General features: G+C 50.3%; 9 protein-coding genes across 9 annotated transcripts; 8 read left to right on the forward strand and 1 right to left on the reverse strand.

Annotated features, from left to right (window-relative positions):
- The first annotated feature begins 68 nt into the window (after positions 1-68).
- On the forward strand, positions 69-2,250 carry BU24DRAFT_420358 (citrate synthase-like protein). Its single transcript, XM_033527446.1, has 5 exons — positions 69-382; positions 456-483; positions 552-708; positions 765-1,743; positions 1,812-2,250. The coding sequence occupies exons 1-5, from the start codon at positions 335-337 to the stop codon at positions 2,022-2,024; spliced, it is 1,425 nt and encodes a 474-aa protein (XP_033385658.1). The 5' UTR covers positions 69-334; the 3' UTR covers positions 2,025-2,250.
- Positions 2,251-2,351: 101 nt separating this feature from the next.
- On the forward strand, positions 2,352-5,764 carry BU24DRAFT_420359 (glycoside hydrolase family 3 protein). The gene has a single exon (XM_033527447.1). The coding sequence runs from the start codon at positions 2,566-2,568 to the stop codon at positions 5,497-5,499; it is 2,934 nt and encodes a 977-aa protein (XP_033385659.1). The 5' UTR covers positions 2,352-2,565; the 3' UTR covers positions 5,500-5,764.
- A 450-nt stretch (positions 5,765-6,214) lies between these two features.
- Positions 6,215-10,338, forward strand: BU24DRAFT_420360 (uncharacterized protein). The gene is made up of 3 exons (XM_033527448.1): positions 6,215-7,283; positions 7,337-9,518; positions 9,574-10,338. The coding sequence occupies exons 1-3, from the start codon at positions 6,615-6,617 to the stop codon at positions 10,053-10,055; spliced, it is 3,333 nt and encodes a 1,110-aa protein (XP_033385660.1). The 5' UTR covers positions 6,215-6,614; the 3' UTR covers positions 10,056-10,338.
- Positions 10,339-10,772: 434 nt separating this feature from the next.
- BU24DRAFT_420361 (putative histidine kinase HHK14p) lies at positions 10,773-15,233 on the forward strand. The gene is made up of 3 exons (XM_033527449.1): positions 10,773-12,576; positions 12,626-14,098; positions 14,149-15,233. Exons 1-3 carry the CDS (start codon positions 10,972-10,974, stop codon positions 14,872-14,874), a joined length of 3,804 nt encoding a protein of 1,267 aa, XP_033385661.1. The 5' UTR covers positions 10,773-10,971; the 3' UTR covers positions 14,875-15,233.
- Positions 15,234-15,577: 344 nt separating this feature from the next.
- Positions 15,578-17,047, forward strand: BU24DRAFT_420362 (uncharacterized protein). Its single transcript, XM_033527450.1, has one exon. The coding sequence runs from the start codon at positions 15,679-15,681 to the stop codon at positions 16,783-16,785; it is 1,107 nt and encodes a 368-aa protein (XP_033385662.1). The 5' UTR covers positions 15,578-15,678; the 3' UTR covers positions 16,786-17,047.
- A 1,160-nt stretch (positions 17,048-18,207) lies between these two features.
- Positions 18,208-19,598, forward strand: BU24DRAFT_343162 (peptidase M49, dipeptidyl-peptidase III; the record flags this gene model as incomplete). Its single annotated transcript, XM_033523355.1, has 4 exons — positions 18,208-18,883; positions 18,929-18,978; positions 19,028-19,466; positions 19,516-19,598. 4 exons carry the CDS (start codon positions 18,208-18,210, stop codon positions 19,596-19,598), a joined length of 1,248 nt encoding a protein of 415 aa, XP_033385663.1.
- A 122-nt stretch (positions 19,599-19,720) lies between these two features.
- Positions 19,721-20,110, forward strand: BU24DRAFT_343291 (peptidase M49, dipeptidyl-peptidase III; the record flags this gene model as incomplete). The annotated part of the gene is made up of 1 exon (XM_033523359.1): positions 19,721-20,110. A coding segment is annotated over one exon (390 nt), but the record flags the coding sequence as incomplete, so codon positions are not given.
- On the reverse strand, positions 19,936-21,544 carry BU24DRAFT_440329 (uncharacterized protein). Its single transcript, XM_033530361.1, has 2 exons — positions 21,423-21,544; positions 19,936-21,372 (listed from the first exon to the last, which is right to left on the reverse strand). Exons 1-2 carry the CDS (start codon positions 21,535-21,537, stop codon positions 20,117-20,119), a joined length of 1,371 nt encoding a protein of 456 aa, XP_033385665.1. The 5' UTR covers positions 21,538-21,544; the 3' UTR covers positions 19,936-20,116.
- A 539-nt stretch (positions 21,545-22,083) lies between these two features.
- On the forward strand, positions 22,084-25,631 carry BU24DRAFT_420365 (TPR-like protein). The gene is made up of 6 exons (XM_033527451.1): positions 22,084-22,224; positions 22,284-23,323; positions 23,419-23,983; positions 24,040-24,372; positions 24,425-25,081; positions 25,142-25,631. Exons 1-6 carry the CDS (start codon positions 22,205-22,207, stop codon positions 25,374-25,376), a joined length of 2,850 nt encoding a protein of 949 aa, XP_033385666.1. The 5' UTR covers positions 22,084-22,204; the 3' UTR covers positions 25,377-25,631.
- The last annotated feature ends 845 nt before the right edge of the window (positions 25,632-26,476 follow it).

A 26,476-nucleotide genomic window follows, 5' to 3' on the forward strand; every position in this document is an offset into this window, starting at 1 on the left:
TCGTCCCTTTACCGAGGGGTAACCTCCAGCTCTCCGCGTACTCGAGCACTTTGATGTGCCGCCGCATCAACGGGTCCCACGTTCCAACTGCTGATACCTTGAGGACGCTTGTCGCCGAGGAGAGCCGTTGTTGGCTATTTCGGCTTCTTAGATTTCTTTTCCGTCCATTCTCCCTGCTCTTCTTCTTTCCTTCCCTTTTGTTTCCTTTCTATATTTCTAGATCCAACCACCATCACCTTTCCAATTGGTGCTTGTTGTGAGAGCTGGTGCTCATATGAACCTTTCCTCTGTACGCCGCCACTACTATATACTCTACCCCTCACAATCGGAAGCAATGGCGTTGAACGCACGAACTGCTAGCCGGGCTCTACGAGCTGTCAAGGTAGATACTCATGTCTCAATTGCATTGTTGACAATTAGAATTGGAGAGCAACGACTGATCAAATCTTGAATAGCCCTCCGCAGTGCGCCCGCTTTCTTCAGGTATGCCATTGGATTACCCTGACGTCGCTACAGGAAGAAATTGAAGCTCACCATTATTTTCAATGTAGTTCAAGCATGCAGCTACTCTTCCTCCTCCGAGCCGAGTCTCAAGGACACCTTCAAGAAGGTTCTCCCCGCAAAGCGTGAGCTTTTGAAAAAGGTCAAGGCGCATGCCGATAAAGAAATTGGTGTCGTCAAGGTGGAGAACACCCTGGGCGGAATGAGGTACGACAATGGAGCTTTTTGATCAGTACAGATCGGATCCACTGACACAGCACCAGAGGCTTGAAGGCCATGGTCTGGGAAGGCTCAGTTCTCGATGCCAACGAGGGTATCCGTTTCCATGGCAAGACTATCAAGGACTGCCAGAAAGAGCTCCCTAAGGGCACTTCCGGCACTGAGATGCTTCCAGAAGCCATGTTCTGGCTTTTGTTGACTGGGGAGGTTCCCACTGTCGGACAGACCCGAGCTCTGTCTCGCGAGTTGGCCGAGAAGGCTAGCATTCCTAAGTTCGTCGAAAAGATGCTCGACGACTTCCCCAAGGACCTCCACCCCATGACGCAGTTTGCATGCGCCGTGTCCGCCCTCAACTACGAGTCCAAGTTTGCAAAGGCTTACGAGAAGGGATTGAACAAGGCCGACTACTGGGAGCCGACATTCGATGACTCGATCAGCTTGCTGGCTAAGTTGCCCACTATTGCAGCCAAGATTTACCAGAACGCCTACCGTGGCGGAGGTGCTCTCCCCAACGAAGTCGATTTGAACCAGGACTGGGCATACAACTTCGCTGCTATGCTTGGAAAGTCTGGAAAGGAGAACGAGGGTTTCCAGGACCTTCTCCGTCTCTACCTAGCTCTGCACGGTGACCACGAGGGAGGTAATGTCTCCGCCCATGCCACTCACTTGGTCGGCAGCGCCTTGAGCGATCCCTTCTTGAGTTACAGCGCTGGTCTTCAGGGTCTTGCTGGTCCTCTCCACGGATTGGCTGCCCAGGAGGTGCTTCGCTTCATTCTTGATATGCAGAAGTCGGTTGGTACCAAGTTCACAGAGTCCGATGTCACCGACTTCCTCTGGGGCGTCCTCAAGTCTGGACGTGTCATCCCAGGATACGGCCACGCTGTGCTCAGGAAGCCTGATCCTCGATTCGAGGCCTTGATGGACTTTGCCGATGCCCGTCCAGACATCGCCAGCAACCCTGTCTACCAACTCGTGAAGAAGAACTCAGAGGTCGCACCAGGCGTGTTGACCGAGCACGGAAAGGTAAGAGACACCATCTTGCTGGTAAACTATTGAAGTAAGAGCGTTATACTGACGAACTGAATCTATAGACTAAGAACCCCTTCCCCAACGTTGACTCCTCCTCTGGCGTTCTCTTCCACCACTACGGATTCCACGAGACGCTCTATTACACTGCCACATTCGGTGTCAGCCGTGGTCTTGGACCCCTCGCTCAGCTCATCTGGGACAGGGCTTTGGGTCTTCCCATTGAGCGCCCCAAGAGCATCAACCTCGCTGGTCTTCTGAAGCAGGTTGGCGCATGAACGATAATGAACTAGTAATTCACGAGTGCAACGAAGAATTGAAGAATGCTGAGAGCGACCACACTGTCCGGAAATACCACTTGTCGAGTGTTGGTTCAATTCTTTTCCTTGTTTCCTAAAAGATTTGACGAATAAAAATGTGATAAAGATCCCCATATTCTCCACAATTAGTATGGCAACTGCATTTGTTCGTGTGGTGGATTTCTCCATCGGTGATGTAATAGTGGTCGGATAGCGGCAGCCCAACGGGAGCTCGGTCCGCGATTCCAGGGGTTCTCCAGGCACATGATCTGATTGGCCCCTGAACACCTATACCCAAGAGTTAAACCTCATTCGACCCGATGGTTACCTGCTTCAACAACATTGTGTGACGGGAGAAGTTTGCTCTATTTTCTCTCTTTAATCACTGCTTGCGCTTACGCAGCAGCTCCCCATGTCAATCTGTTATCGATAGAATCAGGGCATTTCCCTTCATTTAGCCATTCCTCGCCGCCTCGCTCGTTCCTTGCAGAAAGCCACTTTGAACCCCGGATTGCCTCGCATGGCGCCCCTCACTCCCCACGACGTTCGTCGGGGCAGATACGCAAAGCTTGATGCTCCAGCTGACGACGAGACTCCTACGCGCCCCTCCTTCGCGTCGGACTCTTCCTCATACGAAGACCTCGAAGACTTCGATCCTTACAACTACGATGCTGGTACATTGAAGCAGAAGAGGAGTACTGGAGATCTTCGGTCACGAAAGCCATCGTTCAAGGTCTCCGAGTTCTCGGAGAAAACACCGTTCCCGAGGAGGAGGCCCGCTTTCCTAAGATACTGCTGCTGGATGCTGTTGTTGTTCACAGCTACGACTGTACTCCTGCTTTCCGTTGGCGGTATCTGGGCATGGAACAGTGCGCCACATGATGGACAGAGCCCGCCGTGGTACCCATCACCGAAGGGTGGTGCGGACGCGCTATGGAGTGAAAGCTATAGGAAGGCGGCAGAATTGGTGAAGCAAATGACGCTCACGGAGAAGGTCAATGTCACTACTGGCACTGGATGGTCAACGCAAATGTGTGTTGGTAACACGGCCCCTGTCCCTCGTCTGAAGTTCCCTGCGCTGTGTCTTCAAGATGGACCTCTCGGTATTCGATTCGGCGACAACATAACCGCTTTCCCAGCAGGTGTCACGGTGGGAGCGACGTGGAATAAGAAGCTGATGTACCAGCGTGGTAAAGCACACGGTGAAGAAGCCAAGGGCAAAGGTATCCACGTCTTGCTTGGTCCCGCAATGGGCCCCTTGGGACGTATGCCAGCTGGTGGTAGGAACTGGGAAGGTTTCGGTTCCGATCCCGTTCTGCAGGCCGTCGCAGCCGCCGAGACCATCAAGGGAATTCAAGATGCAGGTGTCATCGCGACAGCGAAGCATTACATCGCGAATGAACAGGAGCATTTCAGACAGGCCCGCGAGTGGGCGTTGCCTAATGCTATCTCTAGCAACATCGATGACCGGACCATGCACGAAGTGTACGCATGGCCATTCGCCGAGTCCGTCCGGGCTGGAGTGGCATCAGTCATGTGCTCGTATAATCAAGTCAACAACAGCTATGCATGCCAGAACAGCAAGTTGCTCAACGGTATCCTCAAAGATGAGCTTGGTTTCCAAGGATTTGTGCAGTCTGACTGGCTCGCCCAGCGTAGCGGCGTAGCAAGCGCCCTCGCTGGCCTCGACGTCACTATGCCTGGAGATGGCCTGAAATGGTCAGATGGCAAGAGCTTGTGGGGCCCAGAATTGACCAAAGCCGTCTTGAATGGCAGCGTTCCCACCGACAGGCTGAATGATATGGCAACACGTGTGGTTGCTGCATGGTATCAGCTTGGACAAGACAATACAGAGGAATGGCCCCTACAGCCTCCTGATGGCGAGGGCGGGCCAAACTTCTCCTCGTGGACTTATGACGAAATAGGTCTCCTCCACCCTGGCACCGATGACAAGGCGGTTGGTGTTGTCAACAAATTCGTGAAGGTGCAAGCTGACCACAAGAACATTGTACGGCAGATTGGTGCCGAGGGCACTGTCTTGGTCAAGAACGAGGACAATGCTCTTCCTCTCAGTCGCGATGGCGCAAAGGTCAAGCCCCAGGCAAAGTATCGTGTTGGTGTCTTCGGCGAGGACGCCCGTAACAACCCCGATGGAATCAATGCCTGCAAGGATAGAGATTGCAACGTAGGCACTCTTGCCTCCGGTTGGGGCTCTGGAGCCGTCGATTTCCCCTACCTGATCGAACCAGTCTCTGCGATCCGCAAGGCTTTCAATGAGGAAGCCGTCTATGTGACCGACTGGGTTGAGAACAAATTGCCAAAGGAAAAGGAAATTCTTGAAGACCAAGATCTCTGCATTGTCTTCGCCAACTCAGATGCCGGCGAGGGTTACACGAAATGGGAAAAGGTCCGCGGTGACCGCAATGATCTCAACCTCCAGAAGGGCGGTGATGAGCTCATCAAGCAAGTCGCCGATGGCTGTGGTGGAGGCAAGGGGAAGGTCGTGGTGGTCATCCACACTGTTGGTCCCGTGATACTTGAAAAGTGGATTGAACACCCGAACGTCAAGGCGGTTCTTATTGCCAATCTACCCGGTCAAGAGTCTGGCAATTCGCTTGTCGATGTTCTCTTCGGCGATGTCAACCCCTCTGGCCGTCTGCCGTACACAATCGCGAAGAACGAAGATGACTACGGCCCAGGCAGCAAGGTCAAATACTACCCCAACCCCAAGGACGGACTTGTCCCTCAACAGAACTTCTCCGAAGGACTTTACATCGACTACCGTTACTTTGACAAGAACGGCATTACGCCTCGCTACGAATTTGGCTATGGTCTCTCATACACCAAGTTCCACCTGTCGTCTCTGGCCATCTCAAAGACACAGAAATCCCCTTTGCCGAAACCTCGACCTTCTGGAATCGAGCCACCGAGCTATCCCACCGACATTCCCGATCCATCAAGCGTCTTGTACCCGTCCGGCTTCAGGAAGCTTGATAAATACATCTACCCCTACCTCTCCTCTGTCGACGAAGTTGGAAAACCCGAGGTACAAACTTCGCAACCGCAGAGCCCTCTCAGCAATGCCGGTGGCGGCCCGGGAGGAAACCCAGATCTATACACGACTGTTGCCAGCGTGACTGCTACGGTATCGAACATTGGCGACGTAGACGGCGACACTGTTGTGCAAATCTACGTTGGTTTCCCCAAGGACTACAAGGACCCCGAGACTGGCGAGCACGTGGATTTCCCTGTGCGGGTCCTCCGCGGGTTCGAGAAGGTGCATCTCCCGCACGGTGGAGACAAGAGCAGCCAGGTGGTGACGTATGATCTTACGAGGAAGGACTTGAGCTACTGGGATGTGAAGAGGCAGAATTGGGTGATGCCGACGACGGGCGAATTCACCTTCTGGGTTGGATTTTCGAGCCGCAACCTCGTGTTGGAAGGAAAGTGGTGAGGCATTGGTGACATGTGAGGAAGATGTGTTTGGAGAGAAGCGGATTCGTCGATCTGAATGATGCTGCTGTTTCTAAGGTGTTTACGCTGTACAGTTAGAGGCTGGAACTAGAATCACGTCGGTTTGAATATGTATATGTATGTGCATTATCGTTCGTTTTGAGGATCAGCATGTGAGAGACATAACTTCTAAGAGATAGTTGCCTGTATATCTAGATACTCGTAGGATTGCGGAGAATGAGAGAATTATAAAATAAACGTCACTGCCAAAACAGCCTTGTATCGTGCCACGGGAATTGCAAACTACATATGAAGCTTGCGGTAGTGGAGGTGGCGAATAAAGGGTTTCTGTTCATTGTCTCCATACTCAGCCCTATCAGCGTCATGGAGAACGTGGCGTGGGCGGTGAAAAAAAAAAGATAGGGAAAGGGTCGTACGAGCACGGGCCATGTAACCCGGGTAAGGGAATTATGTATTGTACTCATACAGTGGAAAGGGCTAATACCTAGGTAGGTACACCGTACACAGTCAGAAACTCAACATTAATACAATCAAAACCCCGGGCCGTCGCCCACTATTGGGAGTGTATACTTTAGTCTATGAGTAGTTTAGTGCCTTCAAATACCGTAGTAATCCTTGGATACTACTCGTAGCTAGCCCCAGTTACTAAAAAGTAAGAGAAATCTTAGAGAAATTATTTCCCCTTCACCGACGGACGCCGCCCAACCCTCTCAAAACCTGTACTCTCCCACCCAAAAACTTGCGCTCCTCCAACGCGCACAGTTTCCTTCTCTTTTTTCTTTCTTTATCGTTTTTACCCAACGGGACTCTCCACTCAATCATACTTGTGTCTTTTCGCACATTTGATACCCACCATAGAGTTCCTTGTTTTTTTTTGTTCCTCACGAAAACTACACCCCGCGCCAGAGCCTCAAAAAACGAGACCGTATCGATAAGGGCCACCTTTCAACGAAATCTTACACAACCCTTCCGCCGCCTTTCAGACCGAGACCGGCAGAGCGTGTAGTGTGAATCACTGCTCGTTATAACCCGTTAATTCACAGTTCCCGGCCTTTGAAAAACCTACTGGGAATGCCCCATCAAGAATCGCCTCCAATGGCCCCCGCGATCATTGTCGATAAGGCCGGCTCCGCCCCTCCTCCCTCCCACGAAGATGTCGCCGCTCTCCTCAACAGCATTTTCACGGCCAAGACCTCAAAGTCCTCCGTCGATGCCGCCTATGGACTCAGCGAGGTTCTCCAGAACTCTGTCGGCTTCCGTGGCCTCAAGGGCTACGGTATCCTCGAAGAGATCACAAAGGCAGCAACAAACAAGAAGGATGCCGTGCGGAGAGAGGGCGCCATGAACGCCCTCGGCGCACTTTTCGAGAGGTTCCCTCGTGCACAGAGAGTCGCGGAGGTCGTGTTCGTGGTACAGGACCACGGACTCGTCGTCGCTGCTCTCGACGGGCTCGCCGATAAGGCCGCACCGGTGCGCGAGTCCGCACAGTATGCGCTCGATGCGCTGTTTGACAACTTGAGTGCCGAGGCCAAGGTTTTCGGACTCTTGCCCGTGATTGTCAAGTATCTGGGAAAGAAGTCTGGCAAGTGGCAGGGTGCCGTTGGTGCTTTCGAGCTCATTGGACGCATGGCAGATAAGGCTAAGATGGGTATGGAGAGCTTGGAGGTCGAGAAAGAGAAGGACGTTCTCCGAGATGCCATGGGCAAGAGGCTCGAGGGTCTCATTCCCGTTGTCGAGGGAGGCATGCATGATCTCAAGAGCGAGGTAGGTCACGGGCTTGCCCGAACTTCTAAGGCATTCAACTAACTATTCAACAGGTTGCAAAGCAGGCCATCAAGACTATGAACAGTCTCACCACCTTGCTCCAGAACGACGATATCGCACCCCGGATACCCTTGCTCGTCAAGGCCATCGAGGATCCCTCCACACAGAGTCAACAGAAGGCTATCCATGCCCTGTCTCAGACCACTTTCGTCGCCATTGTCACCTCTCCCGTTCTCGCTATGGTCACCCCTCTTCTTGAGCGTTCTTTGAACACTCCCACAACTTCGCAGGAGGTTCTCCGCCAGACCGTTGTCGTAGTAGAGAACTTGACAAAACTCGTTCACGATCCTATCGAGGCTCGTGCTTTCTTGCCAAAGTTGCAGCCCGGTGTCAAGGCCGTTCAAGATCGTGCTTCGCTCCCAGAAGTCCGTGAGATCGGTGCTCGCGCGTTGGCCGTCATGGACAAGGCCATGGCCGACAAAGACGGCGGTGTCGGTGCCGTTGAACGTACCCATGGACCCGATGTGCTCCAGGTGTTGGAGAAGCAGATCGCCGCTGCTGGTAGCTTGCAGTTCTTCCCCGGAGATGACATTGCGACAGTCACGAAGACGTACATTTCTGAGATGATCGCTGAAGTTGTAAACCAGCGCCAATTGGAGCGCATCCCTAACTTGGTTGGGCCGTATCTGGCTCCTTTGATGACTGCTTCAGAAGGTGCCCAGGCAGTCACCGAAGGTGTACACAACTTCTATGTCGAGGAGGATCACCGCAAGTTTGGACAGCCAGTCAAGGAGGACGATGGTGAGGTCGAGATCGTCAATGCCACCTTTTCTTTGGGTTACGGTGGCATGTTGCTCCTTTCCCATACCAACCTCCGTTTGTTGAAGGGACATCGTTACGGACTTTGCGGTCGTAACGGTGCCGGCAAATCCACCCTTATGAGGAGTATTGCCGATGGAAAGCTCGAGGGATTCCCTCCCCAAGATGAAGTCAAGACCTGCTTTGTCGAGCACAACCAGGGTGAGGATGCCGATCTGACGATTCTCGAATTCATCTCTCGCGACCCGCGATTCAAGGACGAGAGCCAAGATCGTATTTCATCCGTCTTGGAAGAAGTTGGTTTCACTGCAGGTCCCGAGGGCCGCCAATCCCACAAAGTCGGTTCTCTTTCGGGAGGATGGAAGATGAAGCTTGCTCTTGCCCGAGCTATGCTTATGCGCGCAGACGTCTTGCTCTTGGACGAACCTACCAATCACTTGGATGTTGCCAACGTCAAGTGGCTTCAAGAGTATCTCAAGAACCACACCGAGATCACCAGTTTGATCGTGTCCCACGACTCCGGTTTCCTCGACGAGGTCTGCACCGACATCTACCATTACGAACAAAAGAAGCTCGTTTGCTACAAGGGTAACCTCGCGGCATTCGTCAAGGTTAAGCCAGAGGCTTCAAGCTACTACACCCTGTCAGCTTCCCAAGTGTCGTTCAAATTCCCTCCCCCAGGTATCCTCACTGGTGTCAAGTCCAACACCCGTTCCATCCTTCGTATGACGAACTGCACGTATACATACCCAGGATCGTCGAAGCCATCCCTATCTGATGCTTCTTGCAACTTGTCACTCTCCTCCCGTGTCGCCATCATTGGCGCAAACGGTGCCGGCAAATCCACTCTCATCAAAATTCTCACTGGTGAATCGATCCCCCAGGAGGGCAAGGTCGAGAAGCACCCCAACTTGCGTATCGGATACATCAAGCAGCACGCGTTGGAGCACGTTGAGATGCATTTGGAGAAGACGCCAAATCAGTACCTCCAATGGCGATACGCAAACGGTGATGATCGCGAGGTATTGATGAAGCAGACGCGTGTCTTGACTGCAGAGGACAAGGCTCAACTCGAAACTCCCATTGACCTTGGAGACGGCAAAGGTCCCCGTAAGATCGAGGCGCTCATTGGTCGTCAAAAGTACAAGAAGAGTTTCCAGTATGAAGTCAAATGGCTACACATGCTGCCGAAGTTCAACACTATGATCTCTCGTGAGACCCTTCTCGAGAAGGGCTTCCAGAAGATGATCCAGGAGTTCGATGATCACGAGTCTTCGCGTGAAGGTTTGGGTTACCGTGTCCTGGAGCCCAAGGTCATCTCCAAGCATTTCGAGGATTTGGGCTTGGATCCTGAGATTGCCAACCATAACGAGATCTCCGGTCTCTCCGGTGGCCAAAAGGTCAAGGTCGTGCTTGGTAAGTTCTGTTCCTATACAAATCCGTTTAAACAGATGTGCTAATTGAATACTAGCTGGTGCCATGTGGAACAATCCCCATTTGCTTGTGCTTGACGAGCCTACCAATTTCTTGGACCGTGATTCTCTTGGTGGTCTTGCCGTGGCTATTCGCGACTACAAGGGCGGTGTTATCATGATTTCCCATAACGAAGAGTTCGTGGGTGCGTTGTGCCCTGAGCAGTGGCACGTCGCCGATGGCCGCGTCACACACAAGGGCCATCTCGCCGTCTCCATGGACCGCTTCGAGGACTCCCGTCCCGGCTCCAGTGTTGCCTCATCCGTTGTGTCTTCGGCCGCGCCTAGCACGAATGGCACTCCCGTCATGTCTGACGCCGAAGGCAACAAGGACGACATGAAGTTCAAGGCCAAGAAGAAGAAGAAGATGACCCGAGCCCAGCAGAAGGAGCGCGAGGTCAGGCGTAGGCTGCGACACATCGAATGGCTCAACAGCCCCAAGGGAACCCCGCATCCCGTCGACACCGACGACGAGGCATAATCGCAAAATTACGAGAGAAGTAATTACTGTGTGTTTGTTACGACTGGCATACTGCGCAGGATACTTTGCAGATGGATCTATTAGCATTGATGGCGTTCACACATTATAGAGGGTGCCTTTTCTTTAAAATAAAGTCGCGCTGCTGGCTGCTTGCGTTCGTTGAGCATGACAAGGTTTGGATAACCATGAATAAATAGACGCGTGTAGGTGCCGTTCAGGGGCACGTTGCAAAAAGTTATTGTTACCTATTTCCTGTTTATAGACGAGAATCAATATATGTCATGAAATTTACGAGCATCATGTCCATTGCTATGTGCGGTTTTTTGAGAGGCAAATGTCTTGTTTTATGCGGACATGTCTCAACATCAAAAACATGTACCTCCGAGTCCCGCAACCACACATCAAAAAAGACTGAAAAAAAAAGATGGGAGGAGGAGAGCAGGAAGATTGAGGTGTTGAAATACCGCCACCGTCTACCCGTCTCCAAGAAAGCAGGAAGAAATGGACCGTTCTTATGCATTTTCTTAGCACGCCCCAGCCGGCAAAGTTGCCCGGGCATAGTTGCCGATGGAGATCCAGAACCCCATGGACGGACAATCGAATTTTGAGACAGGATTTCCATGGTTGCCGCTTTCGTCTATGCGGGAAGGATAGTGTTTTTCCACAGTCAAGACCAATTTCACAGCCTATTATTCCTTCTCTTACGCCAATCGCCAAACTCATTCTCTCAATCATCGTGTGTCGTTATGACCCGCTAGATCTGCGATTGCGACTACTGGACTGTGACCGTGACCACAATCTACAGCATGACGCAATGGCTCGGTGACTTGTGAGATAGAAAATCGGGATCCTTGTGCACGTGTATGCATTGACATAAACAATACCTCAAGGTCCTGTGGCCTTTATCGGGCCAAACATGGAGGCCGTCGACATTCGCCAGCTCTACGATAGCGATCCCAGGCTTACTTTCATCGTCGACTGTCATGAACGACCCGCCTCGATATGTCACGTCAATTCGGCCTTGGTCGCCATTGCCCCCATCGCCTCATCAATCCATGTTCACAACGCCTTCCGAGACTGGTGGCACCCAGATAGCAGGGCTCCCACACGAGAACAATCAACGTTCTTGCATGGAAGACTGCGCTGGTCCAAATTCCTGGCCTGCCAACGATGGCTCGTGGTGACTGCGTCCGAAAAGAAGGAGCCCCCTCTCGACAAGTTGCATCCATCCCCAAACCCCGGCTCCGTTCCAACGCCACAGCAATCCAATTCCCTGACATGCCCAACGGAGACGATCTTTTCGGTCAAGATTCAGTCGCCCGCTCTTCGTGAGCACATCGATTACATCCGAAACATCGACTGGGCAGCGACCTCGTTGGGTCCGATTGATCAGTGGGGCTATGAGTTGAGCTTCCTTGTCACGACGCTCATGCTCGAGACGCGGCCTGGCGCTTTGTTTCTGGGGCCTGAGCACATCATCATCTATAACCTTGCTTACGCTGGCGTAAGCGGGAGACGACATCCCCAAATCTTAGGCCGGAGCATAATAGACGCATGGCCTGAAGTAGCGGACCCCGTCAATGCTACCGTTGAGCGCACGCGGGGCGCGGAATTCATCGACGCGCCGGAAGAAGAATATCATTTTATGGTTGAGCGGTACGGCTATGTTGAGGAGGCTTTCTTCATGTGGGGTCTGGTCCCCCTCGTTGGTCCGATTGATGGGTTGTATTCTATCGTCACGGAAGTCACCAAGCAGAGATTGCTCGAGCGGCGTGTGAACGCATTGTTGCGAGTAGGACAATTGACGAGCACCGCAAGAGATGCTGAGACTTTCTGGACGGCTATTCACGAATCTGTCAAGCCGTATGAGTATGACTTCCCGACTGCGATACTCTATTCCACCTTTGAACTCGATACCACCAGCTCAGTTAGCTCCTTTAGAAGTACGCCCAAAACTTGCAATCTTGAATGGACGATTGGATATCGAAAGGACCACCCCTCCATTCCGAAGACACTAGATCTAGAGCAAGATGAGGGCCTAGCGCGTGCGCTGTCATACAGTTCCAAGAGAGAATCTGCCAGTCTCTTCCGGAAAGAAGATGGCATTTTGCCGAATGATATCTTTGACGATGTAGAGAAGAGAGCTTTTGGAGATCCTGGCATTGCCCTCATTGTCATCCCTCTGCGGATCAGCGACGACACTGTTTCTGGCTATTTATGCGTCGGATTGAATACGCGTCGACCATTTGACGAGGAGTATCAAGATTGGATCCAGGTTTACTCCAATTTACTCGGAGCTTCGGCGGGCTCTGTTGCGCTCCATGAAGAGGAAGCAAGGGGTCGTAAACGCGCGATCGAGCAGGCGACGAAGGATCGTGAGGTGCTCAACGCAGAGGTCGCGGTGCTCACGCAAGAGGCAAACGATGTCGCAGAGAGGTTGCAGAATTTCCACGATGTTGCGAATAGGGTTGGACTTGGGTACTTCGAGTTTGATGTGAATGGAAAATTGGTCCATGCTAACGTAAGTGCGTTCAAGGCATTCGAAATCAAGCCGGTCTAACGTGTAACAGGATGCGTATTTCCTTCAAAGTGGCTATCCGACAGATCCTAATGCCCCAGAATTTACATTCGTCGAGCGAGTCTACCCTCCAGATATCGAGAAGACCATGGCTCAGTGGCACACCCTCGTCGCTGGCAATCCAGTCAAATTCGAAATGCGATGGAAGCGGAATCCTGACAAGGAAAGTGGGAGCGAAGAAGATACAAGAGACTATCTTTGGATTCTGTCTGCTTGCGTACCCATCAAGTCCGAAGACGGTACCGTAATCGGAATTTCAGGCTGCAATACAGATGTTTCTGCACAGAAAGAAGCAACACGAGCGGCACTACTGCGTGTGGAGGCAGAGCGACGCTTAGCAAGCTTTACTGAACTCGCGCCCATCGGATTCTATTATCTCAATCCCACTTTGGAAATGCAGTATTGTAACGACAAGTGGTTCGAGATCACTGGCCATCCGAAGGTACCAAATGATCAAATCCAGTGGCCAGATGTCATTCTTCCGGAAGATATAGAGACCATATATAAGGACGTAGAGATCATACTGCGCGAGAAGAGGCCGCATGCCTTCTCTTTCCGGCTGAAAAAATCATGGGTTGGACCTGATGGATTTTCGAGCCCCACCTGGATATTGGCAACTGCCACGGCCGAAGTGGACGAAGAAGGAAATTCAAAGTCCATTATCGGTACGCTGACAGATATTTCGAATCTAAAGTGGGCCGAAACCATCCAAAAGATTAGGGTCGAGGAAGCTCTAGAGTCCAAGAGGCAGCAGGAGAATTTTATCGACATGACTAGCCATGAGATGCGTAACCCTCTCAGCGCGATGGTACAATGCGCCGATTCAGTTTCGTCCTCACTGGGTGAGATGCTAGATATTATTCGGGAGGACGGAACGCTCGTGTGCAAGTTGAAAGACCTGATCGATTCGAGCCTGGAAGCGATAGATACCATCCAGACATGTGCCACACACCAAAAGCGTATCGTCGACGACATCCTCACGCTTTCGAAGCTGGATTCAAAACTTCTGATCATAAGCCCAATAGCAATACAGCCATCAGTTCTACTTCAGGACACCTTGAAAATGTTCAAGGGCGAAGCTCATAAGGCCGGTGTCAGCCTCGAGGTCCAGACCGAAGCATCGGTGGCCGACATGGGAATTGACTGGGCAATCCTAGACCCAAGTCGTGTCCTTCAGGTTCTGATCAATCTCATTACGAACGCTATCAAGTTCACACAGGACCAATCTTTACGGAACGTTGAGGTCATCATGGGTGCTTCAAAGGGCCCCGACAAACGGCCAGGAATTGAATATGTCCCTCAAGAAGCGTTGAGAGAGGATTTCCTACAGCAGGACGAATGTGAGGGTGGTGATATATTCTATTTACATTTCATGGTGCGAGATACGGGGTGCGGTCTTACTCCTGACCACAAGGCCAAGCTTTTCATGCGGTTCTCGCAGGCAACACCCAAAACGCACGTACAAGTAAGTCCCGAAACCCGTCTTCGAGATTTCAAGAAACTCACAGTCATCAGTATGGAGGTTCCGGCCTCGGTTTGTTCATCTCTCGTGAACTCACGGAAATGCAGGGTGGCAGCATTGGCGTCCACTCCTCGCAAGATGAAGGATCCACATTCACATTCTATATCAAATCCCGCCGTGCGAATGCTCCTCACAGGTACGATGCAAGAAATTCAAGGAATGCAACGAAAAGCGCAGGTGGTCTTCCCACCCGTACCAAAGCAGATCACACGAAGAATGTCACAGCCTCTTCGTCGAGACAGACAGCAACACCATCACCACCGCCTCCGCCTCTCTCGCCACCCGTAACCGCCTACCACATCCTTATAGTAGAAGATAATCTGATAAACCAACGAGTCCTTAGCACGCAACTGAAGAAACGTGGGTGCTCGATCCAGGTCGCCAACCACGGCGCGGAAGCACTGGCCGAGCTGTCCAAAACGTCATTCTGGAAGTCGCCCACCACCGACTCCCCGCTCAACCTCTCGGTCGTGCTCATGGACGTCGAAATGCCTGTCATGGATGGACTGACGTGCGCGAAGAGGATAAGAGAACTCCAAGAGAGCGGCGAGATCGTCGGACACGTTCCCATCATTGCGGTCAGCGCCAACGCGAGGAGAGAACAGGTCGAGCAGGCGAGGATGGTGGGGATGGATGACGCTATCAGTAAGCCGTTCAGGATTCCGGAGTTGATGACCAAGATCAGGAAGTTAGTTGGAGGCGTTGATGGGTTGAATTAGGACTGAAGCTTAATTTGACTTTGTGGTTGGGTGTAGGTGTGCGGTGCTTTCAGCGACATTGCATCGGGTGACTGCGTTAGAGGTGCTTATCTATGGCAAGAAGCGTCTCTCTTGTTGGGCTCGAGCGACAGCATCTATAGAATCAAGAAAGGCAGCTATGAGCGAAGAATGGAGTTTATAGACATATGCATATTTGCATACAGCATGGCGGGTCTGGCGCAACCATTTGTAGATCAATCTTTGGTTATGTTGAGCAGAAGTAGATGTAGCTTGGGCACAATCATAGAAGGAATCTGTCGACTACTATTATAGAAGTCTATTCTAGACAACATACAAGTATACGGCAATGAGACAACAAGAAACTTACCGCGAATAATTAAGTGGACAAAGGTCTGATGAACATAGATGCTACGTAGTATCCGAATGAAAGGTGGGAAAAGAGGGGCATGTAACGGAACCAAGATCGACCTCCTCCTTCACGAATTCAAGGCCACCTTCGAATGGAACAACATGTCTGTCTTGTCAATACGTTGTATGAGGGGAAAATGAAAGCAAATGTAACGATGAAGAGTCACGATGAGCGGGATAGATCTACACAGGAATCGCTGATTTAGGAAGGAGGCAGTATCCCGCCGGCTTACCGGATTGGTTACAGCCCGGAATACGGAGCAATATCATCCACCATCACTCCATTCTACAGGAGACTTATATCAACATCCTCAAGTTTTTATTTTGAACCAACATATTGCTTAGAATCATCCATACACCTTAGCATAGAGTGACCAGAAAGAAACCATCCACACCATGGCCTACAACCCCAAAGTCGGTGATCCGATCACCAGCCTGGACACCCCATCCATGATCGTCGACCTCGACCAAATGGAATCCAACATATCAAAACTCATGTCGCAGCTCCTCCCGACGGGAGTCTCCATTCGCCCACACCTCAAGACCACCAAATCCGCGCTCCTCGCCCGGCGCCTCAACACCGCCGGCGCAAAAGGTGGCTGCGTCGCCAAACTTAGCGAAGCCGAAGTCATCTGCGACCTGGGCTTTACCGACCTACTCATCACGTGCGAAGTCATCGGCGCCCCCAAGGTTCGCCGCTTGGTCGAGCTCTTCCACAAATACCGCTCCATTCGCATCGTCGTGGACAGCGAGGCGGGCGCGAGCAAGATCGACGAGGCGTTGGCGGCCAGCGGGATCGAAGAACCGATCATGACGCTCATCGACCTGGATGTCGGGCTCCACAGGACGGGCGTGAAGCCCGGGGAGCCAGCGCGCAAACTCGCGAGACATGTCGCCGGGCTGAAGCATTTGAAGTTGATCGGCGTGCAGGGGTACGAAGGGCATCTGCAGCACCTGCACGACCGGGAGGAGAGGAAAACGCTGTGTCTCGAGTCTATGGCCGTGCTAACGCAGACCGCGGATGCGTTTAGGCAGGACGGCCATGCGATTGAGGTTGTGACGACCGGAGGAACGGGGACGGCGGAGTTCTGTGTCAGTGTGCCTGGCGTGACGGAGGTTCAGCCGGGGTCGTTTCTCTTCATGGATACGGATTACCGGAATGCCATCGGGACGAAGTACTCGAATAGTTTGACGGTGCTTTCAACGGTGATAAGTAAGCAAGGGCCTAAGGCGGTGACTATCGACGCCGGGTTGAAGAGTTTGACGACGGATAGTGGGCTTGCGGAGTGTAAGAAGTCAGGGTATAGGTATGGGGTGTTGGGGGACGAGCATGGGAGTTTGATGTGGGATGAGGGGGAGGAGGATTTGGACGTTGAAGATAAGGTCGAGATGGTGCCGAGCCATATCGATCCGACGATCAACTTGCATGATTGCTATTATGCGCATCGTAAGGGGATCATTGAGGAGATTTGGCAGGTGGATGCGAGGGGCAAGGTTCAGTGAGGTGTGTAGGGAGGTAGGATGGGATTGAAGCTGGGATGTTGATTTGGTCATATATACAATTAGCTGCTCACTACAGAGGTAACCAAAAAGGCCTCAAGATGCATGCAAGTCTTGTTTGGAGATATGGTACTGTACACAACTAATCTGATGTCCAATGTTCCCTAGCCCACGGTTCAACCTGAACATGACAAAGGTATGATTTTGCCGGCACATACTAGATCTCTCTATGGCCAAAAAGCTGCTCGGACAGCATAAGACGGGCTATACCTGTACCCTGATCTTCATCTCATTTCCTTTTCTTTTTTTTCTTACACCTTCATATGTGGTTGTGGTTGTGGGAATCGGGATGTTACACGATCAGCTTTATAGGCAGTTTGCGCAACGTTCAAGCTAAGCCTGTCGCTGGCCAATGTTAAGCTAATTAGTATGCCCGCAACGAAGGACATGGTTTTACAAGGGAAGCAAAAGGCGTTCACATAGGAGGTGAGATTCATGTCAAGGGCATTATCAGAAGTCTTTGATCCGAGCCTCTTTAAGTCTATGGATTATCAGTACTCCGTACATACTGTGTATACACGAGGCCCTCATTGGTGAGCCTAGTTCGTCCAGGTGCAGGAAGGCGGATGCCGCTCAGGCGCCTTCCAACCAGTCATCAGTGCGTGCCTATGAAGTACAATACTACGAAAGGGACGTGATATCCTTGCATTATGCTCGTTGAATCACCTATGAATACTATCATGATAGGATAATCAAATTGGTCGGTTGAGATACCCGTATTGTTCGACCAACGAATCCTTAACCCCGCCACCCCGCATGCTGCACTTCTAGAATCCGCTCAATTATCCAAAAGCTCATATCGTCAGTCATTGAATTCGTTCTCATCACAACGACCGGAATGTCTGTACCCCGACCACTTATACACAGTTTAGGTATCTCGAAGGCTTTCAACAGCCTGTCTTTGAAAGAAAAGCATTATGCCCATTATATGGCACGGTATGTTCTTGCAAGGGGAACAGAGAAGCAAGGCTAAGCTAACTCATTAATTATTAAATAAGAGCGGCATGGCATGGAGCTAGGATCATCCTCCGCCAGGTATCGCCGGAGTCAATCGATATCTTCGATTTTATAATTGAGCTCTATTGGAGTTGCTCGGGGAATTGGGATGCGCTTGTCGCTGAAGAATGCATCAGTCAAGAGGACTGTGACGCGTTTTTGGATTATGCAGCAACATTCCTTTCGAACATTGGGAATTACTATGTTGGTTACGCTCCATTTTAACAAGGTTCTATCTGAAATCTTTTGCAGGGCTCCGGCGATCAGAAGTTCCTGCCATCAATTTATTCTTCCGCACTGACAAAGCTGTCGAAGAAGTCTCCCAAGCTTGAGTATCTTTATGAGAAGATCTCTAATGCGATGACAATCATGCCACCATACGGGTTAGGATTCCCTAGCGACACATCTCAGAGCGCATACTACCCGGGAGAGTCCATAATTACTAGGGACGAGATATCAGCGGTCTCTCGCTTGTTAGAGAAACATTCAATATTTCCTGAGAATACACGGATCCAAAAAGTATCAGGACCTAATGCGCATACATTCGAGGTCTTACGAGCATCTGTCGAGCACAATAGTGAACTATCTATACTCGAAATACCTAGCCTCGGTGCTACCATGAAAGTCAAAGGAGGTGATCACTCCCAAGAGCTCGCAAGGATCTGCGCTTCTTTATCTGAAGCGAAGAAATTTGCAGCCAATGAGAAACAGGAGCGTTTCTTGTCTCAATATATCGAAAGTTTCAGAACAGGCGATCTGGAGGTTTATCGTGATTCGCAACGAACATGGATTACGGATAAGAGCCCTCGCGTTGAGAACATCTTCGGATTTGTGGAACCGTATAGAGATCCATACGGGATTCGCGCAGAGTTCGAAGGTCTAGTAGCAATCAAGGATCTTGAGGAAACATCAAAACTGATGAAACTTGTCGAGAATTCTGACATTTTCATCAAGAGGCTTCCTTGGGCTAGAAACGATGAGAACGATGGCAAAGGACCCTTCGAAAAAGCTCTTTTTGAGCCGCCGGATCTTACAAGCATTCACTGTAAGTTTGGAAGCTAAAAAGTTGGCACTATCGACTAATGTACAGCTCTCGCATATTGCTCAAGTATCATATTCCCGGGTATCAACTTGCCAAATGTATGTGCAAAAGTTCAATTAACCAGCCAGCTGTTAAGCAGTTACACAGTACAATGATATCCGTGACGAGTTCGGTTTCAAGAACGTAATAATTGCAAATCGTATGAGTGCTGAAGGGAGCAAAGCACATCGGAGCCCTTTCATCGATCCTGCCGAACTCGACTCCTTCCAAAGAGCAAAGTACCCTGCCTATTACTGGTGGGTCGTTCTTCACGAACTTCTCGGCCATGGCACCGGAAGAATGATGACCGAAGAGTCGGACGGCAAGTTCAATTTCGACATTCATAATCCGCCAGTAAATCCCCTGTCTGGTAAGCCTATCACAACTTGGTACAAACTGGGACAGACGTGGACGGGCCAATTTGGCGACTTAGCTACAACTGTGGATGAATGTAGAGCGGAGCTCGTGGGAGCTTATCTTATGGATGATGTGGAATTACTCAAGTTGTTGGGCTATGACGAAAACTCTGAAATTACGGCCGCAGATTGTAGGTATGAGAATATAATACATGAAGGGTACTGCTAACAAGTATGCAGTGACATATAACCTATACCTGCAGCTTGGGGTAGATGGACTTCGTGGGCTGGCAAATTTCAACGTTGAGGATAGGGTAAGATAATCACCTCCTCCAACGCATATGCTCGACTAGACGTACTGACATTTCCGTTCTAGAAGTGGGGACAGGCCCACAGTCGAGTAAAACAACCCTATCACTGCGTTGCAAACCATAGCTGACGATCACAGGCTCACTTCGCCATCCTGAAATGCCTTTTGACTGACAGCAATGGCTGCGTCACCGTAGAATACAACGCGCAAATCAAAAGGCTCACTGTACGTGTTGATCGATCGAAGATTGTCTCGCATGGGAAGCCTGCACTTGGTCGCATGCTACTTCGATTGCATTTATGCCGTTGTACTGCGGATGTCCAATCATGCCGCGAGTATTATGAAGAGCTTTCATGGGTCCATGCAGAGCACCTCGCATGGCGGGAGATTGTTCTAGCGAAACAGGAGCCGAAGTGGGTATTCGTTCAGGCAAACACCTTTCTTTGTGGCGAGGAAGTGGTTCTGAAGGAGTATGCCGCGACTGCAAAAGGCGTGATCCAAAGCTGGGCTGAGCGAAAAGTGTGAGCGGAATTAGGATTGCTTTATCTGAAGACCGAGTTGTACAATTTGGAGAATGACTTGCACGAAAGCAAGAATGATGGCGATTCCGCCAACGATCAAGACAGCCCAGAAAGTGAACCACGATGCTGAATCTCTTTTATCGTTCCACAATTCTTTCCATGTCTTCGGACGTTTGTTGGAGAAATGGTGTGCGAGGACTGCCAGTCGAATACGCAAGATAGGAAAATCTTTACTTAGGATGTACGAATCACGCTCTGTTAGCTGGGTTCCGAAGTTGCTTTGTTTTCTGCCGCACAGTTCCGATAGATTGCGGTCTTTGCATCCTTCAGGCAAGTCTCCAAACGGGTCCAACGAGCGGAACAGCCGTCGAGATGCTTTGTTCTGTCCAAAGAGTAGGCGGTAAGAAAGTAAGGTTTCTCGAAGTAGGTCGTTGATATTCTCATGGGTTGCCCAGAACGATGCAGCCATTGGCGGGGCTGCACAAGAATAAATTGTTGACTTGGTCTGGTACTTCTCCTGGCCGAGCAGATTGATTGCGCAGAATGTGGGAAATCGGAAGAAGTAGAGCATACTCGAATCGGCGTCAAACTCGAGGTGGCATGCTAGGCTGTCAGTCCATTTGATCTGGATACCACCAATACTAGTAAGAAGATGCATGTTCAACGAGTCCGGCGTTACACTTTTTGTTACCACGAGAGCCCTCTTGTCATCATCTGAAGCCAACGTGCTGAAATTGTAACCTGGCAACAGCATACCAAATCCCATGAGAAACTCATGCAAAGTCTTCCCCGAGGCACCTTGGTCTTGCCGCAGGTTCATGTAGGCATATCCACAGTGTCCATCAGTCTCGTCAGCAATGGCTAGCTGGGCTCGCGGGCAAGACCCCGTATCCGGCTTGTACAACATTGTTTGCCACCCGATTATCGCAAAGACAAGGTTCGTGGCATGCCTCAGAGCCTCAGTATCATCATGTATCTTCACCAATTTCTTATCAAAAAGACAAGTGACAATACTGTCAATGTTTGAGTTGCTCGATGAGGCCTGTACCCACACTTCGCGCCAGATGGTGGTGAATGCCATTATTGGGATATCGGCTTGTTTCGCTTCAGTTTCTTGGAGGACAGAATATAGCTCTCGTGGCTGGGACTCCATCTGGTAACGGACCCAGCAGTCGTACCAACAGACGTCGTACGAATAGCTTCCAAAAGAGCCATCTTCAAGTAGGGCAGTCGGTTTGATGAAGAATTCATTAGCGACTGCAAGACCTGAAATATGTCGCGTCAGCGCTACCCACTAAATTGGTCGCATGGCTCACCTGTGGATACATCTCTCTTGAGATGGTGCGTCTGTGACAGACCACGGCGCATGTATATGCGTTGAGCAATTCTACTCAGGCCAATCTGTTGCTTTCCTTCTTTCAGCCGCGCCATATTCAAGATCGAGTATGTGGGTCTACGATCTACGTGACGAGTTGGCGGCGGTTCTAGTTTTATATTGGAAGTGGCATTGAGGTCTTACATTGACGTACAAGTGGCCCAAGCTTATGGTTTCAACTTAGATCAGGAGGAAATTGATCAGTATCCACCACTCTTGGATCAGTAGCCACCAATTTCTCCACAGTAGCTGACAACAAGAGCAAATATACCAAAAACACCGAAGAAAAGGGTTGGTTCTAGAGTCTAGATTAGGTTTAAAAGGGTTACAGAGCTTGGAAGCAGGCCAGAGTCTATTGAAACAATGTTTGCTTGTTATCAGCTATAGCGGAAAAGTGGTGTCCATACATGGCCCCAACAGTACCTATATTCATAGTTGACAACAATCAATTTCCCTTTCAGGAGTTGACGCACAGCATCTAGTCCGTGCTTCCGCTACCCGCCGTGTAGCTGCGGGGGCTAAGGAAACTGGAGGCGGCCTCCAATAATCGTGCGCTCTCGCACACAGCACATGCATAGCGAACATGATACACAACAAGGGGGGGAAGGAGGGGGGGCTCAGCCTACTGTGCCGCATCCTGCTCGTCCGAAGAAGACTTTGCCTTGCCTCATCTTCCTATCGCTACCAGTAATTACATACTGGTTGGTCCTGTCAACGTTAGTGATGAGCGCCAACGCAACAAGGTACGAAACATTTCACACATCATGTCAGCACTGAAAAGCGAATACTAACCGCCGGATAGAGAGAAACGAGCCGCAAGCCCTCTGTGGCATCGTGCCCTAGAGCGATATCGAGAGGAGCTCAACCAAAATGACGATTACCAGTCTGTCACCGAGATTGCGTCGCTCGATGATCTCCTGAATTATACCAAAACGATCGAGAAGAATCTCCCTCCAGATCGAAATGCGTTTGGCTCCTTGCAGCGCCTTGGCCCAGCACTAAAGTTCGTTGATGACTTTTCGGCCGTGATTGCAGTTTGTTTCGGGGCTGATGCTAAACTGACAGCCTTTGTATGGGGCAGTATACGCTTAATGTTAACTCTAGCGTCATCCGCAGGCGATACTCTCAAAGATGTCCTCGATATGCTCGAAGAGCTGAGCCTTACATTGCCAAGGCTTAGGAGCTATGAGAGTAGTCTTGAAATGAATCGGATACTCGAAGCTGCTCTCGTCGATGTTTACACCGAGGTCGTATGCTTTTACGCACGTTGCATTCACTTCTTCCGATCACACCCACATGTACTGCTACGACGCGGTGCATGGGAGAACTTTCGCGACGACTTCGCTCGCACTCTTAAACGTATCCGACGGCTTTCTACAACAGTAGAGAATGAAGCAGACTTCGCTCGCATGAAACGTGACCACGGAAAATACGATGAAGTGCTGGGGTTAATGGAGAGGTTCAAGGATGTCAAATTGGAAATGGATGGGCCAAAGCGATATCAAAACATTCCCTCCACGCTCAATTCCAGGTTCTGGGGCAGAGAGGATGTTCTAGACGCTCTCCAAAAGGCTCTGTCTCCAGAGCAGAAGTCTCACCAACTCAAGACATTTGCACTCTACGGCATGGGAGGTGTTGGGAAGACCCAGATTGCCTTGCAATACGCCAATCGCCATCGCGACTTGTATAAGACTATTCTTTGGGTCAGTGCTGACAATGTCATAAATATGGGGCAAAGCTTTCGCGAGATTGCGAAGTTACTGGGGTTGTCCCAGACTGAGCAGGAAATACAAGACACGCAAGGGTGTATGTTAAAAGTCAAGAACTGGCTATCTGAAGCTTGTAAGTGCCACTTATGGCTTTCACCTCAACACGGAGTCTTTTAAACAACCGAGAAAATCTTCGAGAATTCGATAGGATAACTGATCAGGTACTAGCCGATCCTTGGATTCTCATTTTCGACAATGCGGATAATCTTGATGTGCTACGGCACGCCTGGCCCACGAACGGCGCAGGATCGGTGCTACTGACGACACGGGATGCGAACGCGGTTCACACTCCTGCTTCAAAAGGCTTTCACGTTCAACCATTCGACGTTGCGGCCGGATCGGAGGTGTTGCTTAGCTTAGTGGGCCTCGATTATTCTTCTACGTCGAACCGCGAGAAAGCCATCGAGATCACAAAAGCCCTTGGGGGCTTGCCTTTGGCTCTCACTCAAATCGGAGGCTTCATCGTGCAGCGAAAGCTGCCTCTTCGAGACTTTCTTCCACTGTACGAGCGCAACGCGTCCCGGATAGACTCCCGTAAGACTAGCATAAGTGACTACGAGCATACCTTGAGTACAGTGTGGGAGATGTCCATGAAGAGGCTTGAAGGAGATGCTTATACCCTGTTCAACATGCTGCCATACTTTCAGCCGGATGGCATAGATGAGATAATTTTATCTCAGGGATCGAAGTCTGTTGATGAGCCTACTTATGAATTCCTTCAGGATGATATGGAGTAAGTCAATGCAGCAATTTTAGATTTGTTCTGGTCTTACTGATATATCCACCCAGTTTGGGAGATGCAGAAGAAGTTCTGCTAAGGACCAGTCTCGTGAACAAGGATGCGGAGGATGCTGTTCTGTCTGTCCATCGTCTTATCCAAGCGACCATTCTTCGTAACCAGTCTCCCGATGCCCAAGAGAAAACATTTGGCATCGTTGTCCGTATCCTTAGCTGGGGTTTCCCTGATACGTGGAGCGAGGACATTGGCCACCAGTTCCAATCATGGGCGAATTGCGAAAAATGCCTCCCTCATGTCAATCATTTAGTGGCGCAGCGAGAGAGGCAAAAGATAGGTCTTGCTTGTCCTCAAGAATACGGTGAATTGCTTCTGCGATGTAGTTGGTAAGTTTTTGAGAAGTCATGAACGCATTGGTTGCCATGCTCATCCTTTTAGGTATCTCTATGAACGGGAATGCTATGATATCGCGAAATCACTGATCAATGCGGCTTTGGAGACCTTCGAAGATAGAAGCTCCCTCTCCTATGCCAGTGCAGTCGACCTATCTGGTCTTCTTGACCTGGACATGAACAATCCAGATCAAGCGCTGATCCCGTTCGAAGAGGCTTTTGCAATCCGTAAAAGACTATTGAAGCCAACGGATGGCATGATTGCATCGAGTCTCAACAACATAGCGCTCGCGTACACCGAAATGGGTGAGCTTGACAAGGCCTACGCCACACACGAAGAAGCCATTAGTATCAGGCTCAATACCAGCAGTGACAGGATCGGTAACTCTTACAGCAATATGTCTAGCTTGCTCTTGAAAATGAACAAGCCTGATGAAGCCGAGGATATGCTCAAACGATGTCCATCGCTTAAAGATTTCACGGATGAAACTTTCATCAATACTGGAAATCCGCGCTTTTCTGGGGATATGGTCCTTCTTTCTCGTATACGAATCAAGCAAGGCAGACTCGACGAGGCACTTCGTCTCGCATCGAAAGCTCTAGCTTTTCGACAAAAATTGCTAGGAAACCGCCTGAAGACGTGCGATTCGTTGTATGACGTAGCATCTCTACTGCACATGCACGGGAACGCCGCTTCTGCAATGTGAGTAGATGTCGCCCAAGTTGTGACGCTTGAATAATCACTGATGTAGTCTTATAACAGTGAGCTACTAAGCCAACTAACGAAAATTGCGGGATCTATACCCGAGGGCAAGGGTCAGCTTGCCAGAGCTTACTACAAGCTTGCTGTTCTCCAGCACGAAAGAGAAAGATACGAGGAAAGTCATACCTCTAGGGAAATGGCGCAAAATCTGCGGGCTGAATTGAAACCAGATGCTGGAGGAGCACCATTCATCGAAGAAGAGTTTGCGAAATTATGTGTCTGGATGTTATGGTAAATTACTCTGGGTACCTAGGTAGTTAAGTACTTCTGTCCCCTAACTGTTAGGCCGGCCTGTCCCTCCCTATGCAGCAGTGTGCGGATCCCCAACAAACTGTTATATCCTGGTAGTTTCACCTGAGTACACATACTTGTGTTATCTATTTGGTAGTAAATAGGTAATTTTTCATCTTTCAAGTCAGTAGGAATTATATTCCGTACAGTGGGATTGAAAAAAATGGAACCACACAAAGACTCTCATCGTACTTCATGCAATCCCGGTCTTTGCGAATCAAAAGAGTATCTTCTTGATAGGTGGTTCAAATTTTAAATGGCCCCTTGATGTCCTGCATTAAGATGTATGCACTGGAACTCGACTCAACATTCCTCTTGGTCGTTATCTAAGCGAATACGGACTACGCTCATAAGCATTCAACAATGTTTGTCTTCTTGCTTCGCCTGGGCGGCAAGTGAAGCTCCGCATCCGGGACTGGGGGATTGCAGGCGAATGTAGTACAGGAAGTACAGGCATACCTTGGTCGACCAGAAGACGCTGCATGTGACCGAAAACAGCACTGACAGCGGGCTCTCATAGCTGCAGTACAATATCGAAAATATGTACGTAGTACGAAGTACGAAGTACGGAGTAGGGGCCCAGCAGCTGCTCCAGATTAACCAAACGAAACATTGGACATATCGGAGGTTCTTCTTTTGTTTTGGACATGAAAGATAGTTTTCCGATGACAGACTCAAATAGAGTTATACGCCACAGGCGTAATCAAGTGGCCATCATTAGGTGGGATTGAGTGGATAACGTCCTTTGGCTGCGTGTGTCTCCACCGTAAGCCAAACCCATGGGCCGATCATCCGCAACGCCCACACGAGGATCCATAAAACCCCCGAGATGACATCGAAGACCATCTCCTTTAATGGTTTCGCGTTCGCTTTCGCATTGAAATTACACATTGGGAAACTCTGGGAGTGCAATGACACGAATGATTAACTCAGGAATGCCTGAAGGGAGCAGGTGCCCAACGCGCGCTCTCGGATAGAGCACTTCCCGACACCCCGGGGCACAAGGAGCTGCAACAGGTATTTCTGGGGTCCATCCCATTTCTC

This window comes from Aaosphaeria arxii (assembly GCF_010015735.1).
Source record: "Aaosphaeria arxii CBS 175.79 unplaced genomic scaffold BU24scaffold_3, whole genome shotgun sequence".
Classification (NCBI taxonomy): domain Eukaryota; kingdom Fungi; phylum Ascomycota; class Dothideomycetes; order Pleosporales; genus Aaosphaeria; species Aaosphaeria arxii.

Bases quoted from the DNA above. Each gene is read 5' to 3' on its own strand.
- BU24DRAFT_420358 (XM_033527446.1), top strand. From the start codon at position 335: ATGGCGTTGAACGCACGAACTGCTAGCCGGGCTCTACGAGCTGTCAAG. The intron at 484-551 runs GTATGCCATTGG...TTTTCAATGTAG, and splicing joins AGTGCGCCCGCTTTCTTCAG to TTCAAGCATGCAGCTACTCT. The intron at 1,744-1,811 runs GTAAGAGACACC...CTGAATCTATAG, and splicing joins TGTTGACCGAGCACGGAAAG to ACTAAGAACCCCTTCCCCAA.
- BU24DRAFT_420359 (XM_033527447.1), top strand. From the start codon at position 2,566: ATGGCGCCCCTCACTCCCCACGACGTTCGTCGGGGCAGATACGCAAAG.
- BU24DRAFT_420360 (XM_033527448.1), top strand. From the start codon at position 6,615: ATGGCCCCCGCGATCATTGTCGATAAGGCCGGCTCCGCCCCTCCTCCC. The intron at 7,284-7,336 runs GTAGGTCACGGG...ACTATTCAACAG, and splicing joins TGCATGATCTCAAGAGCGAG to GTTGCAAAGCAGGCCATCAA. The intron at 9,519-9,573 runs GTAAGTTCTGTT...ATTGAATACTAG, and splicing joins AAAGGTCAAGGTCGTGCTTG to CTGGTGCCATGTGGAACAAT.
- BU24DRAFT_420361 (XM_033527449.1), top strand. From the start codon at position 10,972: ATGGAGGCCGTCGACATTCGCCAGCTCTACGATAGCGATCCCAGGCTT. The intron at 12,577-12,625 runs GTAAGTGCGTTC...AACGTGTAACAG, and splicing joins GAAAATTGGTCCATGCTAAC to GATGCGTATTTCCTTCAAAG. The intron at 14,099-14,148 runs GTAAGTCCCGAA...CACAGTCATCAG, and splicing joins CACCCAAAACGCACGTACAA to TATGGAGGTTCCGGCCTCGG.
- BU24DRAFT_420362 (XM_033527450.1), top strand. From the start codon at position 15,679: ATGGCCTACAACCCCAAAGTCGGTGATCCGATCACCAGCCTGGACACC.
- BU24DRAFT_440329 (XM_033530361.1), bottom strand. From the start codon at position 21,537: ATGGCGCGGCTGAAAGAAGGAAAGCAACAGATTGGCCTGAGTAGAATT. The intron at 21,373-21,422 runs GTGAGCCATGCG...GACATATTTCAG, and splicing joins CAAGAGAGATGTATCCACAG to GTCTTGCAGTCGCTAATGAA.
- BU24DRAFT_420365 (XM_033527451.1), top strand. From the start codon at position 22,205: ATGAGCGCCAACGCAACAAG. The intron at 23,984-24,039 runs GTAAGTCAATGC...ATATCCACCCAG, and splicing joins TTCCTTCAGGATGATATGGA to TTTGGGAGATGCAGAAGAAG. The intron at 25,082-25,141 runs GTGAGTAGATGT...GTCTTATAACAG, and splicing joins GGGAACGCCGCTTCTGCAAT to TGAGCTACTAAGCCAACTAA.